Source organism: Lepisosteus oculatus, chromosome 9 (genome assembly GCF_040954835.1).
Source record: "Lepisosteus oculatus isolate fLepOcu1 chromosome 9, fLepOcu1.hap2, whole genome shotgun sequence".
NCBI classification, from domain to species: domain Eukaryota; kingdom Metazoa; phylum Chordata; class Actinopteri; order Semionotiformes; family Lepisosteidae; genus Lepisosteus; species Lepisosteus oculatus.
Genome location: NC_090704.1, coordinates 18,020,788 through 18,042,449, shown reverse-complemented (window position 1 = coordinate 18,042,449; position 21,662 = coordinate 18,020,788). Strand labels below are relative to the sequence as shown.

The window sequence follows — 21,662 nt, the reverse complement described above, 5'->3', positions numbered from 1 at the left end:
AGGCACAAAGTGTGCTGGTTTCTGTTTATTTCAGAAAGGATTTTCAAAGTAGTACCAGGAACGGATGAATCTCAAAAGCCTAAAGGGTCAGACCTTCTTGACCCCATAAATACAGCTGGTCTGTCAGTCAGCACTGCAGGGGTATTTTTTATGTAGAATTACACAGAAATGATTCTGCATGTAAGAAAGAGAGTTTCCTCCCCATTCTTAGATAGTGTGCGATGACAAAGCCATTCTACAGTGGCAAAATCTGACAAAGTGGTTAAAAACCCTTCTGGTAAATGAGTGACCAGCTAACAACAACAGCAGATTATTAACATAATATTGTTTAATGTAAGAGTTCTTTAAACCCCTTGCATGATTACCATTTTTAATGTTATAATTAAGTAAGCTGTGAAGAGTCTGAAGCAAAGCAGAAATCTCCAATCACCCATTAGGTCCAGTCTAAATGCACCATAGCCACAAGCATATTGGAGTAGAAAACTACCCTGTGCAATAGACAGGGTTATGATCCACATGTACTGAGAACACACGTGCAGTTTGCTGATAATTCTAAGACTTAAGCATGCAGCACACCTCTAGAAAAATGTGTTTATTTTTAAGTCATTATAATTTTACAAAAACATAAATATATATTGTAAAAGAATGTATTAATCACATGTCAATATCATATTTATCATTTATCAGCTTTGAAAAACTACTTATACCACACATTAAGGCCAGCATCCCCAAAGCACTTGATCCTCACCAGTTTGCACAAACATCGCACAAACCGCTCCACAGAGGATGCAATCTCTATACCTGGATAAAAGGAACATCTATATAAGAACAATTAATAAGTTTATTCCGTGCTGAAAAAAGAAGAAAGAAAAACACAACGTTTCGGCCGTGGAGCCTTCTTCAGGTGGAGCCTTCAGCCTTCTTCAGGGTCCACGGCTGAAATGTTGTGTTTTCTTTCTTCTTCTTTTCATTCTTCGCAGCTACCCACCTGAACTACTAAAACTTATACAAGAATGCTGTTCATTGACTTTAGTTCAGCATTTAACACCATCATACCCATAAAACTTGCTACCAAGCTCAGGGCTCTGGGTCTAGATACTGCCCTCTCTAGCTGGATCCTAGACTTCCTCACCAGTAGACCCCAGACTGTCAGAATTGGCAACCTTACCTCCAGCACACTCACCCTTAAAACAGGTGCCCCTCAAGACTGCTATACTCCATGTTCACCCGCGACTGTACTGCCAAGTTCAGTACAAACACCATCATCAAGTATGCTGATGATACCACAGTCTTGGGCCTGAACACTGACAACGATGAGACTGCCTACAGGGAGGAGATAAAACAACTAGCAGATTGGTGCAGAATCAACAACTTTAGGCTCAATATCGGCAAAACCAAAGAGCCGATCGTTGATTTCAAGAGACAAGGAAAAGTCCACTCCCCCAACTAAGTCGAAGGGCCTGCGGTGGAGAAGGTGAAAAACTTCAAATTCCTAGGTGTTCACATCTCTAAGGACCTCACATGGGCACTCAACACCTCCAGTCTCATCAAGAAGGCACAACAGCGGCTGTACGTTCTCAGAAGGCTGAAGAAAATATGCCTGCATCCACGGATCCTCACCAACTTCTACAGATGAACGGTGGAGAGCATACTGACCAGCTGCATCACAGTCTGATACGGCAACTGCACTGCATCCGACCGCAAGGCCCTGCAGCGGGTGGTCATAACTACCCAACACATCATTGGCAATGCCTTACCATCCATCCAGGAAATCTACAACACCAGATGTCTGAAAAAAACCACCAAAATTATGACTGACCCCACTCATCCCATTTACAACTTGTTTATCCCCCTACCATCCGGTAGAAGGTTCCGGACGTTCCAGTTGCACACAACAAGACTCAAAAATAGCTTCTTCCCCAGAGCCGTCAAGCTGGTGACCTCCCCACTCCCACCCACCAAACTATGATCACTCCTCACTTCTTCATGTACCCACAACTAATTGTACAATTTGATAATCGCCGTATTATTTTTTACTGTTTGCCGTATTATTTTGCACTATTTTGCTCTGTTTGTGTACTTTGCTCTGTTTCTGTACCTTTGCACAGTTTTTAACAGATATGGGTAGATCTGGTACAATACGGTTGTTTACACTGTTATTGTTATTGTATTTTCTTTCTATTGTCTTGTCTGCTGTTCTATATATATACTGCACATGACAGACTAATGAGAAATACTTTTCATTATACTATGCACCTGTGTAAATATAATGACAAATAAAGTCAAAGTGAATTGAACTGAATTGAACTAAATTGTGGTACTCCACTAACTACAGCACTCCAACAAGAACATTCACCCCTTCTCAATACACTTCAGTTATCCATCCAAGCACTCATTTTACCTTGAATTGCCTACAATTTGAAAATTAGCCTCTTATGATAACCTTTATCAAATTCCTTGTGAAAATCTAAATATATAAATTCCAATTGAATAATTTACTGGTGTATCTTGTTTAAAGACTCTTACATTAATCAAGACCACAATTAAAGCCATTCTGACTATCCCCAAGAATCCTGCTGCCATATAAGTGTTCCACTTACTGTATATTGTTGCCTGACCAGTTCCATTAACCTAGTAGCCCACAAATCATAATTTTTCCCTAGAATATCTTAACCCTCTGATATGTAACCTCCTCTGTACGCATAAGATAAGTCATTGTGTTCTCTAAACGCCTTCATCGCAGTGGTCCTGTTATGTGCACTTCTTCTGTTTACCACTAGACACCTCCTCCAGGACTTCACTCTCTATTAGCAACTGGGGCTATAAGTGCCTCCCTGCAAAGCTGACTGGAGCACAGTGGACTGATCTCACATCCCAGAGACTTGCATTTTTTCTTTGTGTAATTCTGTTTGTGAGTGTGTTTGCAATGTTTTCCTTTGTTGTTGCTGAGTGTGTGCATGGTGCAGTGCAAATGAGTGTATGGAGAGGTGAATGAGAGAAAGATCTGCTATGTGCATCAAAGCATCTGTGTTTGTGCACTTGTGACATTTCACTTCCACAACTTCACTATCTGAGAACCTTTTTTCTTAATCTCCTTTCTGGATCAGGAAGAAGAAATGCAGAAAATACAGAGAAGCAGTGAAAGTCATCAAAGGACAGAAACAGAAAGAAGAAACTTCAAATTAAAGTTTTAAAAAATAATTTACTATGCGGTACCAAACAGAATAAAAGAAAGCAGAATTCATGCTTATCTCACACACTTGACAGTGACAGCGCAGTCATTATTTACAACAGACCAATTCACAAGGAACCTACATGCAGCTTCTGAGAAAGCACATAAGTCGATTGAAACACAGGAAAAACTCAGAGGCACCTATAGCCCTGATTGATCCTTTATTTCTAGTCCTTCAATAAGAGTCTTTAAAGAGGGTGTTTTGCTAATTCCTGTTATGCTACATGAAACAAAACAAGAGCACAGCTCAGCCTGCACAGCCAACAGAAACACATTTGCCTGCCTGAGATCACTTTCCTGAAATAGAAAACGGCATCTACTTCTCAGATTTCACATTAAGCTGCCAAGCTCACCGCCGGCCAGGGCTGACAGCTGCAGAGGGAAGGGGCTGAGAAGGGGAGGGTATGGGGGGAGGTCTGCTGGTGTGAGTCAAATCTCTCCTATGGCCATCCCTTCTTGGTGAAAAATGAGGAGACTCCTCAAAATGGCCATTTGCAGACATACAGTAAATCACCACTGGTCCAAACTAATGGCTGTGAAATTCAAAACTATTTGTGGTGCCTGCATCATACAAGCCAGCTCTTTAACAGCTTAACCACTGTCCTCGATGTCAAGAAGTGCCTGGGAAAGTTCTCTTAAGTGGGGCTGGCTACTGATAAATAAATGTATGCATTTCCCACATTGACAACTCAGAAGTTGCAATCCGAATACAACTTCATAATAGCAGCACTGATAAGATAACATTCAGAATATACTGGGATAGGAGCAGGGTAGGCCTGGTCTTTACAGCAGAGAGGGGTATGTGAACACATGTTACTCCCTCTCACAGTACTTCACCAAAACTAGAAACACCTTTCCAGGGTGTCAATACACACACTTGTAAATTATCCATTTAACCTACATGTAATACTGTATATGCAGCTAGAGACTGGAGCAGCTAGGTTCCTTCCACTGTCTGCTTTAAAAAAGTCCAGACTTTTCAAGCCTTCTCATGCAAGAAATTAAAATTAGAGCCTTTTTATTCTATGACAATTTTGAAGTAATACATAGTTACCGTATATTGTAAGACAGTTTTATACTGAGACAGTAGTTACGTTGTCACTGTGATTTTCAGATTTTCAGTCATACTATGGATTGCACGATTAACAAATTAAAACACACTATTTGACAAAAGTGCAATACAATTATAATTCAATAACACTAAACCAAACTATATTTCACACAAATACATATAAAATCATAAAATATCTACACTATGACATTACTACATCTACATTAAGTTCATAACATCTTAAGCACAACTTTCTGGCTCACTTTCCATTCTAGCTGCTTTTGTGCACTGATTGACATATTTTTTAAAATTTTACGTGGACTGTGTCTCTTATTATTCTAGATCTAGTTTGCCAGAGGTGGGACGTGAAAGAAGGAACTTAGTTGACTATCATACATTCCCAAACGCAGGGCAGATTAAAAATACATTTAAACAGCATTTGTTTAAAAATAGTGTGTTTATTTCCACTCTCTGCATTAGAAAAGGCTCATATAAAGACCACATGGACCTTTGTTTATACATACCCACAGTGTTACACTGACCAGCTGTGAGAGACGGAGAGGGAGGGGCAGAGACAGCAAGGAAGATAGGGAGGACCAAATACACAGCAGGCAGACCTTATCAGCAGCCTCCCCAAGAGACCAGCAAACATACACTGGTGTTAGTTCCTATCTTCTGGTTCCCAGCCCTGAGCTTGAACCTTGAGGACTCCCTGCCTGATAGCACTCCAGTACTACCTTATCAAGGGGTCTTTGCTTTGTCAAATTAAGGCGCACTGTCAAGGATTAATGTGTCTCCTTAAGATATAGATGACTTCATGCTTGGCTCAGCCTTGCAGGGCTGTAATGGCAATCTGCCAATACTACATCTGCAAGCACTCCTCTTCCCTCCCTCTTTACTCAGTGAGGATGTGATCCAGATTATTCCCAGGGTTCGGTATCTTCTGACAGTTCTGCTGTCCACACAGAAGTGTGCAGGTACCCCCCCTCCCCCCAAAGCTCTATGCAGGGGCAGTGACAAAGCTGGTTCTAGTGCAAAATATATTTAACACTAGGTTTTCTGAAATATCCCCTACATAGGCAGCAAATCTTAAAATAAATTTTCAAGGGGCATCCCTAAAGGGCTTTAATGTGTTTTATTTTTGCAGTTCAGTGTTGCTTTGATTTAGCCACAGCTGAGTTCCATCATAAACCTCTTCCTTCAGACTTCTCCCTGCTCTTCTAGTGCTGCCATACTATACCGTATTATGCAGCCAATCTCAGAGTCAAAGTTCCCCTACCCAATTTTTGAATAAGTAAGCTATCAAGCAGATGAACCTCCATTAGCCCATAAAATGCCTTTTAGTTATAAAATAAAGGTTTTTGTTTTTATTTACCAGAGTGTTTTTTTTATTAATTATTTCCAGCATCATGACTACTCAACTGAAAGTTTCCAGTGACGAGAACATAGTTTAAATGTACTTCCTCTTAGTTTCTATTTGGATTCACTGGTTTGTGTTTCACTATTCATTCTAAAAATGTTCACTAGGTTGACTTTGTCAAAGTCTTTTTTGAAGAATTTTGAAAACAATCAGTTCCCTTCATAGTTTTATCTGCTGAAAACTAACAGTCAGGCTTGAACCACATTTATAATAGCATTTTAATTTAAATGAATTACACCACATGAACCTAGATAAGTATTTTAAGCTCTAATGTGCTTATTCACTCAAGGTGGCAGTGAAGCCTGGCTCTTGCATTACTCTTGAATGTCAAGGCTCTCCTTCTCTTACCTTGCCAATGACCCTGTGGCCTTCCAGGACAGAAAGTCAGGGAGATCAAAGAAGTGTGCCGCTTTCTCCCAGCAGGAATGTCGCAGGTTCTGAGAGCAGCCAGTGATCAACAGCCATGGAACGTGACAACGTGACAAGCAAGAAAATGGAAGCAGATTACACACCAACTGAAAGCAATACATTCAGATCCATAAAGAAAAGTTTTAGAGGTACATTTGACCAAATCTGAGGGAGATAGCACTCGGGTGCCAATGCCCCCAAAAAAGATACATTAAACTAGCATACAATACATAAATTTCCTTTAAAATGGGATGTTCATGGCAATGCAAATGTATAGCCATCCATTGGTTGACAAATAAAACTCATTCCATGAAAACTGTACATCCAGTACAAGTGAAAATTAATTCCCAAAAGAAATGTAAATGTAATGTAAATTACTCAGATTAACAGGTTCCTGAATCCCAGAAAAAAACACAATGATTTTCAAATTTCAGTGTAATTTCAGTGTAATACAAAAACATTACATCAAAAGTACAGTGAGTGATACTCGCCACCGCAGTTCAGTAATTGAATGTGTGGAAAAGTGAGCACGGCATGGTGGCACAGTGTGTAGTATTGCCGCCTCATGGCACTGGGGCCCTGGGTCCACTTTCCAGAGTGCTACCTACATGGAGTTTGTATGTTCTCCCCATGTTCACATGGATTTCCTGTGGGTGCTCTAGTTTCCTTCCAAAATCCAAAGACTGGTTAATGAACGTTGCTCTGGGAAAATTAGCCGTGATATTAGTGTTTGTGTGTGCCCACTTTGATGGACTGGCCTGTCCAGGGTATATTCTAATGTTTCTTTTTTAGCAAAGAAAAACATCCACTTTGTTAAACATATGTGCAAAGGATGTTTCACTACAATGACACTGTAGACAGTTATTGAACTTTTATAAAATGTATAACCTGAGAGTATTCACACAAGGGATGATATTACAAATATTGCATGTGCCACCAGTCCTAAATCTCACTTAACCTGTTTTAGCATACAGCACCCTCCAGGTTTAATCATACCTCTAATGAAACTGGAACAAAAAAATCATCATAATTCAGAATGAGTTACATATTGGGTAAAGTGTTTCACTTAAAAAAATCCAATAATAATATGCTGTAAACATAATGTATCCGTAATAAAATAATTGTTTTGATGAAAACAAGAGGGTTACAACAACAACAGTTCAACCCCAGGATAATTCCTAAGCAACTCAGTGTAAACAGTTTCAGTATGAAGATAATTCATGATTTTATATTAGTGAAAGGCATAATGTAAGAGAAGGATTATAATGGTAGTGGACAATGAACCACACCAGGTTTATAAGTATAATGTTAAATGTGAGGACAATCACAAGAGGGCTACTCACTTCTTTGAGCCACAATAGTTTGGGGGGCTGCATTTCTGGGGACATCACCCCTCCCACTGACTGTAGGACCTTGTGTTGTGTCCTAGTGATCCAGGCTGCCTGTTCGGATGCTCTGTGATCCATCCACATAATGATATTCTTGTCATTCTCTCCTTCAGGTAAAAGAAAAGACGGTGGGTAGTCATCAAAAATCTGTCTAACGACACTTTTTAGTATAATTATTTGCAAAATAATGATTTAAAGGTTATGCTCCAGTCTTTTGAGTTGAGTTGAGTGCACAAAACTTTTGGAATTCAAGAAATTAGACCATTAAGATATTTACGGCTTTTGTAATGAAAAGTTATTAAAAATGTCTGCATTCAAGAGAAATGCAAAACAATAGAATAACACTTGCTCACTTCAGTCCTGCCTTATTGAAGATGGTGCTATCGGAGGCCCAATGTCTTCTTCATCCAGAAGCCCTCAGCATTTTGCCCCAAGGTACTTTCAAACTGGCGTAGCTGTGCTCGGACACAGACAGCAGGGTCCACCGGCACTGCTCCATTCATCTCCCTTCAACACTTTTCAAGCCCCAGCTCCCAATATTACGAGGTTTCCTAATTAGTCTTACCTGTGACTGAATCCTAAGATCCTTGGTCATTCCAGATATTATACCCACACCTTCCATGACTTTACCCAACTCAATAAATCTTAAAACAACCAAACCTAATCAGACAACAGATCAGGGAAACACTAAAAATAGTGTAATAAATATGCATATAATGAGCATACTATATGCATAGTAATAGATACAGATTCTCAAAGTATTAATTTATTTTAATCTTTTAATTAGCTTACAACTCTTGACAGAAATTTGTTGCCACAGCTCCAAGATTTTGGTCCAAATTTGGTCTGACAAAAAATTGTTTATACAAAACAGTGACAAAATGAATAGTGTGATAATAAATACTGTTGTGCTACGTTTGAGCTTTTCCCTGTTTTGTTGTCTGATTGGTTCTTTTTTACCACCTTACTGCATCCTGGAGCTAATTTTCTGATACTATCCTTGAGAACTACAGCATGGAGCGGTTCAAGTGACTTTATCCAGATATAACCAATATAACAATATCACAAAAAAATCAACAGTTTTGCACTTTAACTTAGTTCTCTCCAGTGCATTTACTTTGCCTTTTTATATTTTTTATTACTCAATACTGTGTCTTACTACTGTGACTTTCTCTCACTGCTGTGTTTTTAACAGAATATCCCAAAGGAAATATGCTCTTTAGAAAGCAAAGGTGGGATGTTTTTATTTTTTCCTGCATTAATGTGCAATGACAAATTGATACCACACTTCTCCCTGCCTAGCCCTAATTGAGCAGAAAGCTTACTTTGTTTAATATGACACTGCTTCTTTTAGTTACAGTATGCAGTTCTGTACCGGTCTTTATAAGGCAGCAAAAGAGCAGAGCTCGTGAAGTGTACATTATTGAAGTGATTTCACTTCCTGGTGCTTCTGAAGGTCAGGAGTAGGGCTTTGCCTGCCAGACAGTCTCTTGACCTTCTCTGCAGTACACAAGACCAGTCTTTCAAAAACACCACCTGGTATGGTGAGAAATAGGAATAGTTGGCAACCCAAGAGAAGAGGAAACTTGAATCATGTCTGCCTGCAACAGGGTAAAAAACAAAACAAATGCAAGACAAAAAGTGGGAATTAAGCCCTCATAATGTTCTTATATTCAGTGCACTTCTTAACTAACCTATTTTAATGTCCAAACATTTGATTTTAAATTTTAACTTTTCTAATTATAACTGTGAATTCACTATTGTACCATTCCATAAACTAAAAAGACATCATAAAATTAGCAGACTATGTTGACATCGGCTTCTGGTTAAAAAAGTTGTGGAGTGCAGGTGTCAACATATCTCTTTGCAGTTTGAGTGCCGCAAACACCAACAATAAGACTACTATCCATGTCCCGAACACCATTAAGTTAACCTTTTTCTCACAGTGTCCACCGGAAGTAGTGGGTTACTTAGGTCAAAACTGTTATTTCTGATTTACAGTCAAATAATTTGTACTTGTGCTAATGAGATTAATATAAAAGAAAAGAACAATATAAAATATATATTAATATATATTTTAAGTGATACTTTGTATACATTTGATCACATTAGAACAACATACTGTGCAGGAAATTACTAGTTAAGGTCATTGCTGAAGGAGGCATCAGCAGTTACCTAATTGAAGGCTTGACATACTTATATACAAAGTATAATTTGTTACTGTAACTACTGTAGGATAATTTAGTATTAAATAATTCAAAAATATATTCTATGTCTTAATGTTATACATCTCATTAACGTAAAGTTTTTATTAAGATGTTCACATAATTCCAATTTGGGTCTAAAATATACAATAATATGGACCATTATGGAGGGTTCACAAACCTTTTCTTGGCACTGTGCATGCATGTTCTGTTGGTTTTAACTTTTTAGAGACTAATTTAGCCAGTCAAAGATTTTCCAATTTATTCTCCTGCAAAACACCTTATAGCATTGGCTATATGTGATGGGTCAGTATCATAATGCAAGGTGAAGCACTACCCAATAAGTATGAAAGCATTTTCTTTTCTGTAAATTTCAGAATTCATTCTGGTGCCATCATTTGTTATATCAACAATAAAGATGAGTTAGCCAGTTCTAGAGACAACTATATATGTACACAATGGAAATTAATCTGAGCTGGGATTCAGGCCTCTAATTTTGATTCATTAACATTATAGGGGCACTTGATGGCCAAGTCCCATTGGGTCTTTCACTATGGTCAGCTATGTTAGCAGTTGTAGCTTTCCTGTATTGAAGTTTTCCACCAGTTGGTTCCACTGAATAAAACACAGGTGGCCAGTTCCAGGCCGATAAAGGATGCTTACATCAGCTGGAAGTGTTCTTAGAGATTAGTGACGGTTGATTCAGGGGGGCTGAATTAAAAAGACTGCACAGCCTGATGTTTAAGCTGGCAACATTCTTTAACAGCATTCTCTGTTTTCCACTGCACTGACACATCATTACACTTATAAATACCCTAGTATAGATTCTTTCCATGTGTGCACACAATACAATTGCATATGTAAACGCACACATATTTTTTCATACTCAGGAGTAAAGAGGAGTACAAAATACCTATGTGAGCTCTAATATTTTCAATAGGTAAATTGCAACATCTCATAATACTGTGTACACATACAGAATAACCTGTTAGAATTGCCATCAAGGCTAGTAATACATCTTGTATTATTAAAGTGTTTTGGTACATGAAATATGTACAGTAGATACACAATGGATACAGAATTTATTGTGGAAAATCTTGATTCCAGCTTCCTAAGACTAACAATTCTGATTGAAACTACTTTTAATATGGTAAAAGAAAACAAAACCACACTTTAATTATGTGGGTCTGCTCTGAATTAGCACACACATTGATAAATCCAAAGACTTCCCTTGCAATACTATTTCTGAGGTTTGTCTCTCAAGTGACAGGGAAGAATCATGAAATGTATGATTCCTGGTGGCTTGGCTGTTAAATCTGGCATACTTCCACAGCTCACTCTAAGTAATTCTACAAATAGCAGAATGCCAGTTTTTATAGCCAGCATGACTAATTCTTGGCAGAACTGTAACTGTGTTTACCAAGTCAGCACAGACAAAAGAAATAGCAGTGATATTTATAGATGTATATTTTTTTAAATACCTCTTCCAAATCCCATTCGATCTTTAAAAAAACACTAAACAATACTAGGCAACAGCTGAACATTTTTGGCAGGACTGTTAAGTGTCACCACTTCTACTTTTGGCACAGCTGCTCATGGATCGCCAAGTCCTGCAGTATCACTGATATACAGCAAACTATAAAGATGACACAGAGCATGAAAGACACTGACAATTGACTGGGACCTTAACCAGTATGTGACAGAAATAAACAAGTAAATAACTTTAATGATACAAGTAAATAAACCCCATTAGTGCAATTATATTGACTTACTGGAAGGTACTCTAATTTTTTTTTAACATTCCTCTAAATTTAGTTAATGTTTAATTAAAACAAAGATTTCATGACAATCAGTCACCTAATCCACTCGGTTTCACTGAATCCTAATTTTGAAAATTACTGTTAATTTCAAACACTGCCTTAAAATAGCCAAGACATGCAAATAACATCACCAAGAGCACACAGGCAGGAGCTATGCATCTTCAAAATACACATACATATTTTGTAGTATGTATATATTATTCTATGAAAAAATACTTTATATTATATTTTCACAGCTGTGGCACTCCTAAATACAGGTGCATGAAATTAGCTTAACGAGTCAAGCAATTAGTTGAATGGCATTTGTGTGCAATAATAGTGGTTCACATGATTTATTCTAAACAGCACTTATGAGAATTTAAGCCCCCCCCAGTCAGGTAGTGAATTTCCAGCAAAGTTTTAATCATGAAGACTAAGGAGATTTCAAAACAACCCAGGGTTAAACTAGTATAAAGGCACAAACCAGGAGAATGAAAACATTGCAAAGAGTTAATGTCTCTTTAAGCATGATGAAGCAAACCATTAAGAAGTAGAAGGCACCCAGATACTGCTTAGATCAGTTTGTCCATCCAAACTGACCTGCCAGACAAGAAGGAAACTGATGGGTCTAACCTTTTTAAGACCTTGACCTTGTGAAAAGTTCAACTACAATAGAATTTCAAACTATGGAAAGACAGAAGCATACTAAGCTCAGATATTTCTTTTGCTTATCCACAGAACTACTTCCAAATTCTTAAATCACTTAATGAAGAATATAAATAAATGGTAAGATAAAATACTAAATTATCACTATTTTATATCCTTTCTATTAGATTCTAGTTCTTAAGCAAAAATTAAATTGCAACTTTTTCATTACAATGACTAATTTCAACAAGACAATGATGCCTATGTCTTTTCATGAATCCAAATGTTTAATATTTTTTTTTCATTAACTGTGAAATAAACCATAATAAAGCATTTATTTTTTTCTTGCTAACATACCCAAAAGAGAAATACGAAAGCTTTTACATCTTAAAAAGATTTAAAAAAGGAATTCTGAAATGGCTCCCCTGTCCTCAATTCAATAGTACACAGAAAAACTGCCTCAGAAAAACATTTTGGCCTCATTCAAGATTTCTTAGTATGTAAATTTACAATTATTTTAATAAAACCCACTTTAGTTATTAACAACAAAAAGTCAATGTTTTAACCTAATTCAGATTTTCATGTTTTTGGGTTTAAAATAAATTAGTGTAAAAGGCTAAAGAGTTTTCCCCAGTCATAAAGGAACCTCTCCATTGGGGAAACCCCAATTTATTTTCTTATTTAAATATGTTATTTCAAAGCAAATAAATCAACTTCAGTTTTGCCATTTTCACTAAACATTTTAAGTTAAATAAAACATTTTCTTCATCCCACTTGTACAGTACATGAAACCTACCACAAATTAGATGATGGGACCCAGTGAGGGGAGAGTTTGGCTTGGATGACCTCTGACCTCACAACAGCTCTGGTCATCATCTGATCAAGATGGATTTTTGGTCTTCATTGCTACTAAGCACTTCATTGAATCAATTTAACCCCTCCTATAAATATTTTTGATCTCAGGTAGTCATTTTTTAAAGACATAAATTGCCAGACTGCAGGCCTCGTGCACTGGAGCTGGTGAATACTGCCATAGACTGCTGAACACACTGAAATTCACTGATTTTTTATGATTTTTAATAATCACGAATATCAATTTCACTGGAAACCTACTGTGTGATTTGAAATACACTGCAACAAAGGGGCATTCTATCTTTAGTTCTAACCATTCTTTTGTTTACTTAAAGGGAAAAATTGATCCAGAACAACAGTGAATCAAACTGCAATCCCAAACATATTAGCTCACTGTATAATAATCAAATGTTCAAGAACATCTCTGTAATGTCACACTACAGTATCTCAATGAACACTACTCTCAAGGTAGCCTCTGAAGTTCAAAATGACAAGCTTTGTGACTGAAGAAGATATTCTTTATATATTAGCATTCTAACACATAGTGCCCATTGTAGTATCTGTGAATACAAAACATATCCAATGAGAAACCAATCAAAGTTTGTACTGCAAACAACACTGGGAAACATTATCTCACATAATACTGAAGGAAGCAGAACTGCAGTACTGGACCATTTGTCTTCTTAACTGGTTTAATTATTACAGTAAAAAAATATTCTTTATTACATACCTCAGGTAGTTTAGCTATTGTACCTGAATTAAAGCATTTAAATTATCAGTTTTAACAGAATCCAAAAAAACATTACATGGGTCCATGAACCAGTATTTAAGATTACTTAAATTAATAGGGAGTCAGAATGTAAATTAGGAGACCTTTTATTCCTCCCAATTCTGACACCTGTGTTCTAGACCTTGTCAGTAAAAATGCTCCCAAAGTTACACATTTTAAACTTCCCACCACAAACTAAAAATTACAAATCCAGTGCTTGGTGGTAGACAGAAGCAATAATCTTCTGCTAAACAAAAAGCAGATATAAGGTACCAGATTTCTAATTGGTGATAGTGTGGGTCAAAGGTTTGATTCAATCCAGGCCTTAATCCCTATAGTAACCTTTGACCTCCAAAATAACCATGGACTCCACTTCAGAGAAGCTCCTGTTAATACCTACCATCTTTATTTACAGCTAACGGCTGGAACTGCTTCTCAAGTACTACTAGAGAACAGGTGGCATCAAAGCCAATTCCCCGAATCTGTGTCTTCTGGACACCTTCTGTTACCCTCTGCAAAACAGAAGCATGTAACCTCCTCAGTTATCTTCAGCAGATACAGAACAAAACAAAATATTGGCAGATATTCACATTATAATTTGAATTTACTATTAGATCTTTCAAGCACATACTGTACTTGGTTTTAAAAACAAATGGCAACAAAATAATGTTTTAAATAATATCAGAATTGTATGCTATACAGCATATTTCAAAATTAAATAACATTTAAAACATGAAAATATGACATTAATTCCTTATTATAAAATCAATCTAATCAAATCTAAATAGAAATTAAATTCCAATTAAAATACATCCAAAACATTACTATAAGAACACACTGACCATGTTAAACTGCCAAAAATGTTTTAAGATTCAAAAAAAGAGGTTGAAGAGAGGTGAATAAACCAATGTTTTACATTTGCATACAAATGGTGAATCCTACAATGGTAACAGTTAAATCATAGCTGATTTGCTTCCCTCTGTTAGTCATGACAATATTCAACTGAACAATATCTGCATGTGGCCTGCTGTTTCCTTCATGGATACTTGAATATTCTGACATCATTATTAATACTGCAATCTGAGAAAGGCTCAAAAGGAGAAGTTACCACTGCAATCTTTTTCTCTGGCTGCACAGAAGTCAAATGTTTAGATAGGTTATATTTAAAATAAGCATTTGCCCTTGGGTGGAACTGAAATGTAAGTAAACATTAAGAGATCAAGTTAAAGTTATTTTAAAATGGTTTCACAACACCACCAGCCTGGCTAACTTTTCAAGCAGTATATGATTTTTATAATTACTAATGTAGGCACATGGGACAAGGATAGTCTACCTAAGATTGAAAGGACTGAAAAAAATATTGGAGTGTTTGAACTGCTTTATTTCCTAACACAAAATTACCAATTAATATCATCTTAAAACAGCATTATTTTATTCGTTTCCCATAATCACCAAAATGTATATGTCACAGCACAAGCAAAAGTTAAGACAAATTTTTGAGGACCTACACCTATTCCAAAGCATGCTTAATTGCCCATTTTTAAAGGTGCTGCAATGGAGTGCTTATCTCTTTGCCAACACAATTTTTTGCACTGTTTCAGTGGAGTTTTGCAGCTCTCTGATTGAATTTTAATACTGTGACATTTCTGTAGCTGTTTTCTGCAGTCTTGTCCTTAAGCATTTCTGGGGAGACTGTTAACCAACCTACCAGAGTATCAGGACCAGATATCCAACTTGTTTTCAAGCTTAAGGTGTAACCATTGGAGAGAACCTGCCTGAAGTTTATTAACCTCCTTCCAGATTGCTTGGTGTTAAATAATTCCCTTCCTCTGGAACTCTCAGCTACCACTGATGTCAGGATCTTGAGTCACTGTGTATCTCCAACCAGGAAAGATTCCTTTGTAACCATATCTAACCATAACCATATCTCCACCTGAACTTGCTGGGTAAGAGTTTAGTCCAGTGGTTCTCAATCCTGGTCCTGATGACCCAAACACCTGCTTGTTTTCAATCCATCCCATCATAATTAGACAATTGAAGCCCTACTTGATCTAAGACGTTGCTTCAATTGATTACTTGCATTTTGTTTCTTGCCTCAAGATTGGGATTTTACTTCACTTACAAAACACAACAGTTAAAGCTCCAACATGTTAAAGAGCTGGGAACAAACACTTCAAAATAATCTTATTAGTAAGTCAATGAAGGGTTTCATTGTGTGACTGATGGCTCCAGTGGAACAAAAACCAACAGGTGTGCGAGTCACCAGGACCAGACTGGAAACCACTGGTTCAGTCTCTATCGCTACCCAAACCAGGAGTGTTCAAATGCCACCACCTCACGCTACACGAAGACTTACACTCTGCAGCATCCCTAACCCTTCACTCACTGTTTCAGAGCTTTGGGATGCTCACAGCTGCCTCCACTGTGTAGAGGACTTAAAGTATGAGGAAACCAACCCCCTTCCTCACTGTGCCTAAAGATCTCTCCTGTCTCTAACTCCCTACATCAGTGTTTCTCATCCAGTGGTCGGTGGACCGTTGGTGTTCAGGGGGATCGTTATGGGTGGTCTGCAAAGGATACAAATATTAGTGATATAATCAACCAGTAAAATGTAAATCCTGTCTATGTTATATGCAAAAATCCTTCATTTTCAAGAAATTTGTAATAAACTGAAAATATAATTACAGTCTGTGGATGACTTACTCTGCCTTTGTATCTTGACGCTGCGTCTTTCAGGTAGTGGCATCTAAATGCCATATTATTTGCAAAACAGCTTCTGCAGTTATGATACTCATTACGTCCACCTCAGTCTGTCACAATTCTTAGTCTAATTACACATTGCAACTGAATGTCTAGTTGTTTATTTGTGGAGTAATTTTTATGTTCTCATGATAAGTGTAGCATGTAAGAATCAGTTTAATACAATATTTGGTAACATTAAATCCAATATAAATCAATATGTATAAGTGGCTTTACACTGGATCTTTGAAACAAAAAACAATGCTAATTTTGAAGTGAATTTTAGTAAAGAAATCAGCAATTTTGAAATGGAAAGACCTACTATAAGTTCTGAAAGAACAAACAGAGTGAATAAAAAGAAGACAGGCTGGAAGTATGATGACAGATAAATAAATTTAGGCTTTAAGATTGAATCGAAAGTGAACCTAAACCCTAATGTGTTTTGTGCTACTAAGGTTTGGCAAATTATCTTGCTTGATCTTGTCTCTCCGTCCCTCTCACAGCTGAACCAAGGTTTTTTGCTGTTGTGTTAGTAAAGGAATAATTAAGGTGGTCTATGGTGACAAAAGATTGACAACCACTGCCCTACAGATTTTGGAACCTTACTGAACCCTGCTGATCTTAACCTCCACTTTTGGCAAATGGAGAGAAGTATCGGTCTTATTTCACAGTTCTGTGAGTCTGACTACTCACTATTCAGCCTGTCTCTGAGTCCCGAGAAAACATCTAACCCAGCGGCACTAAGACGGCTTCTTCTAGGAAGCCATTTCCCCTTTGCTCTTGGGCCACCATCCATATTGCTTATCCAATCAGAGTCCTGGGAAGAGCCAACCATTGCTCCTCCCCCTCTTCTTCAAGATATACTCTAGTCTCTCATCCTGGATGCCCTATCAAATCTGTCCATCCTTTGTACCAAGACAATAGAATCTCGCCCTTCAAGCATATTAACTGAGACCTTACTGTATTCTGCTTCTTTCTTACACAACCTCCCTCAAGGAGTCTTGGTCTTCCTGATCCCCAAAAAGAGAACCTTGTTCTTACCATTCACCTCTCAGAGAACCTACAGTGTTCCACCTCCAGGTAATATTTAAATTTCCTCTTGGATGTACAGTATAACTGTAAGATCTCCTGGCAAATTAACCCTCCTGGCATTTGGACAGTTATAGAAAACTAATGTTGGAATTAAGATCACAGTCAGCTAATGATTTGACTCAGATGTGTTCCAGATGCTATCTGATTAACTAGTTACTAGTTTAGCCACTCTGTAGCCCATTTGTGGCCATGTGCAGTTTGTCCTCTACAAGGATTCAACTGCCACCTGCCAGGCACCTCCCAGCCCTGAGCTACACAGTGCTTCCATTGACAGTGGTGAATTTCACTGAACCAACAGGCCAGCCTTCCATCACACAAGACTACAAGATTACTGAGCTCCTTAGGAAATGAATGGCATCACTAAAACTCAAGGACAGAATGAATCTATTTCTCAATTAACACTTTTCTTCAAAAGAACAAATGATTAGAAATCCTGATGGAAAACTGTGGAAAAGCATGTGTGTACTAGTTAGCCCTAAGCTTATATAATAATGGTTCTCATTAGACTTTAGATTTCAACACAAAAAGAGCCACTGGTCTCAGGCATGCGAGGAAACACAGGAAACAAGAAATAAAAATTGAACACACTCTGATGGTGCTGCAGCACTTAGCCCAGATGTCAGTGGAGGACTGGACATAGTGGTCTGTCTGGGGCTCCCAGATGTGGATAGGTTCTTTAGCAGTTGTCTTCACCAGCCCTTCCTTACTAACGAGAGCTGCTCGTACACTGGCTGTTCCCACATCCACACCGATGTAGTAATGTTCCAGGGAGAGTTCAGGATAAGACATCACACCTGATCTGCAAATTGATGAACAACTTTTTAAAATCTTATTCTAAAATAAAAAGTGTATGACAGGTATGACATGTTAGAAAGAGAAACTAATAAATAATGGTTAGATTTGCACAAATACTGTTTAAGTACAGTAATATCGGTCATCTGCAATGTTATCATGTCACACTGCCTATGACCTAATAGATTTACAAGAGGGGAACCTTCAGTCGCTCTTGTTATACTATGTATACAAATTCTGTGTTTGCACTGCTGGTTTATTCATACAGTACTATAAATCATAACTATGTACCACCTTCCAAACACTTTCTAGAAATATTGTCACTTTGATCAGGGGTTAGGTGTAAATCTAAGACAGTGTAACCATATTTGGACATGGCTTGCTCATTGTCATCAAATACTCTTACTGACCACAAACCAAAAGCATTGTAATGGGACAGGCTTTCAACAACTGAAGTCATAGTACAGTAGTTCAGTTTAACGTCTTCTAAATTTTATTTGACTCCTATTTGGGCTTACCTAAAAATTGGCTTGATAAAATATCAATCTCGATTTGCAAAACGTTAAGTCTGTAAAAACAACTCGGTATAAATGTAACAAGCCAATGCCAAAGCTAATTAACACGTGAGTAAAAATGTTTCATTTAAACTATAACGTAAGGCAGTGCTTAATAGGAAAAAATGTTTGAGTTGCCTTCACTCAATGTCCACAAACACCACACTCAACCGTAGTTTCATCACCTTGTATGGCTGTTACAAACTGCCTGTGGTATGTATTCTAACCTTTATTCGCAGAACCGTTTCTCATTACGGCTTTTACTGCCGTAATGCCTGTCTATGGGCTGCCTTCAGGAGCAAATTACACAGCAATTTATCATAAGCAATAACAAGTTCACCGAATCTGTTCAACGTCTTTTACAAGCAAAGAATAAGAGGGATATCAACTCTTAAGAAACGCTTTTAAAACCTTAAAAATAAACTCTCAATGTTCTTAACAAATATTTTAGGAGTGTTTAGCGGTACGTGTTAAAAAAAAACAATCGTTTAGATGGCAATTTTATTAAGCACAGATTTTTCTTATTATTGATATTGTTAAAATAATGCATTTAAAACTTAAAACGTAAGCCATTGACCTTCGAACACTTACTTATTTGCAATTGCTTACCATACACACTTAATAAAAAGCTAAATCCCAGTCTACAAACTGCAGTAGAACAGCATAACGTCTGCGTACGGTAAGCCGAGAGAGTCAAAATGCCCACAAACTAAGTGAAGCAATGTGTATTTCCGCAACAACACTAATGAAATATTTTTTCTCTCAATTTTGATTTATTTGAAAGAATTTTACAGCAACAGAAGTATGCATACCATAGTCAAGGACAAATAAAAGAAATATAGAAAGTACAATATAAATGTAATGTATGGAATGTAAAGGGATAGAATTATGTTTTTGCAATTATGACTGCTCAAATATTTTCTTTTAGCAGGTCCGATATATTAGTTTAGGTACTAAAAATACTCTTTTCCTAAGCCATGTCTGTCCTGTTTTACATATTGAAACCTAAAAGTCTAAAAGTCTCAATGTAGTAATTTGTTTGGATTAATAAAGCCTGTGTTTTTCTTGGTTCAGACCTTCAGAAAGTAAATTGCATTATAATCACATTGCATGGAAACTACAGCCTGCAGCCAGCCTACACCAATACTGAACTGTTATGTTGACATTTTGACATAGCTATAGCATGGAAATGTCCAAAATGACAAGACTTATGTAAGTATTCACACAGCTATGCCTTAGTATAAAAGAAACTGCTTAGCTTAATTTACAATCTATCCCATTACAATCAAATGAAACTAAATAGACTAAATAGTCAAATAGACTGTTTCTACTTCATTAACAAGTTTTTGTAAACAAATCTTACAAACAAATAAAAAAGGAAATATTGCTTTGCAAAACACCCTAAATAATAAAAATTAACACCCAAAATAATAGCTCTTGATGGGCAAGAAACAACGTGTATTTTAAATATAGCTTTCTGATAAAGAAATACATGATGGTTTAGTATTTTAAAAAATACCAAATAAACTCAAAACCCTAGAAATAGTGCACAAGACAGCATTTCTTATGCAAATGTTATGTCAAATAACACCTCTATGCTTCTCCCAATGCTTTCTTTCCAGGACTTTTTTATTTTAAAGCTAACTCATAAAAGCTAATAGATTTAATGATCTTAAATGCTTACGTTCAAACCATTGTGAAGGAGTGGTTAGAGCCCTGGAATCATTATTAGAAGGTTTTTGATCACTGCTGTTGTACTCTTGAGCAAGGTACTTTACACAGAGGGCTTTAGTAAAATGCCCAGCTGCATGAATGGGTACAAATGTGTCTTTGGATAAAAGGGACAAATAAATGAACAAAAATAATTTCAGAGTTGACAGATCATGTCTATAATTTATTGGATCTCTCCCAAGCCAGCAGTCACAGGGGAGGGCTTTGGGCCTCCCTTACTATCCACAATGACGCACATCCTGTTTCAATATGGTCAAGGGTTTTCCTAAAAACCCTTGCCAAGTATTCCCCACAATATGTAAAAACAAGAAGAAAGAAAAATGCCAACAGGGATATTGAAATACTATCACAATATTATATAATTCCACTTCCCCAACAGCTATATGAATCATGCCTAACTTAAATAAAAATGTATTTTATGTTTTTGGGAGCTTCTGTGATCATTAAAGCCACAAGGGGATGTTTTCTGTCTTCGTGGAGGAGAAATAATGTGTGTGTTTCTTTTTTCATATAGTGAAGCACTAAAAGACTGGTCCTTTTTCCCACTGTAAGCATTTGTACCAATTCCATGGATTTTGTTAAGCATTTTGTTGCTGTGCTTGGCATCAAGCCTCATCTTTGAAGTAGAGTACAGTCCAGAAAAACAATACTGGAGGAAGTTTTAACTGCTTCTGGCCTTTCTTTCATAGCTTGCATAAACAGCCTTCTCCAGACTTAGTACTGAAATGAACCATAGTGCTTGTTAATTGTCCAGTCAATAGTATGAGATGTACAGTAGGAGTGTGTTTAAGATGCAACCATTCATTTGGTTCCTTTCTCAAGCTTTTAGAGAATGTTCTCCTATTTTCAAATCTTAGCTGATGTTATGATAAGAGGTTTTTAAGAAAGAATCTGAGACTGAATTAGGCTTAATGCTGGTGTACTGTACATTTGAGATGTGCTTTTGTCTTTTGGAGCTTCACAAAGAATTGTGGATATTTAGGTAA

General features: G+C 37.1%; 1 protein-coding gene across 3 annotated transcripts in view; it reads right to left on the bottom strand.

Moving 5' to 3' along the window:
* fggy (FGGY carbohydrate kinase domain containing) overlaps window positions 1-19,625 on the bottom strand; it is a 91,643-nt gene extending 72,018 nt beyond the window's left edge. For 2 of the 3 annotated variants that reach the window (XM_069194223.1, XM_069194224.1), the window contains exons 1-6: window positions 19,537-19,625; window positions 18,188-18,398; window positions 16,273-16,335; window positions 14,169-14,280; window positions 7,455-7,606; window positions 6,052-6,140 (exon numbers count right to left, since the gene is read on the bottom strand). In XM_069194223.1, coding sequence (XP_069050324.1) covers window positions 6,052-6,140; window positions 7,455-7,606; window positions 14,169-14,280; window positions 16,273-16,335; window positions 18,188-18,388 — 617 coding nt within the window. In that variant the 5' untranslated portion in view covers window positions 18,389-18,398; window positions 19,537-19,625. The remainder of the gene's footprint in view (window positions 1-6,051; window positions 6,141-7,454; window positions 7,607-14,168; window positions 14,281-16,272; window positions 16,336-18,187; window positions 18,399-19,536) is intronic. The other variant, XM_015355778.2, reaches the window with a different exon arrangement.
* Between the last annotated feature and the right edge of the window lie 2,037 nt (window positions 19,626-21,662).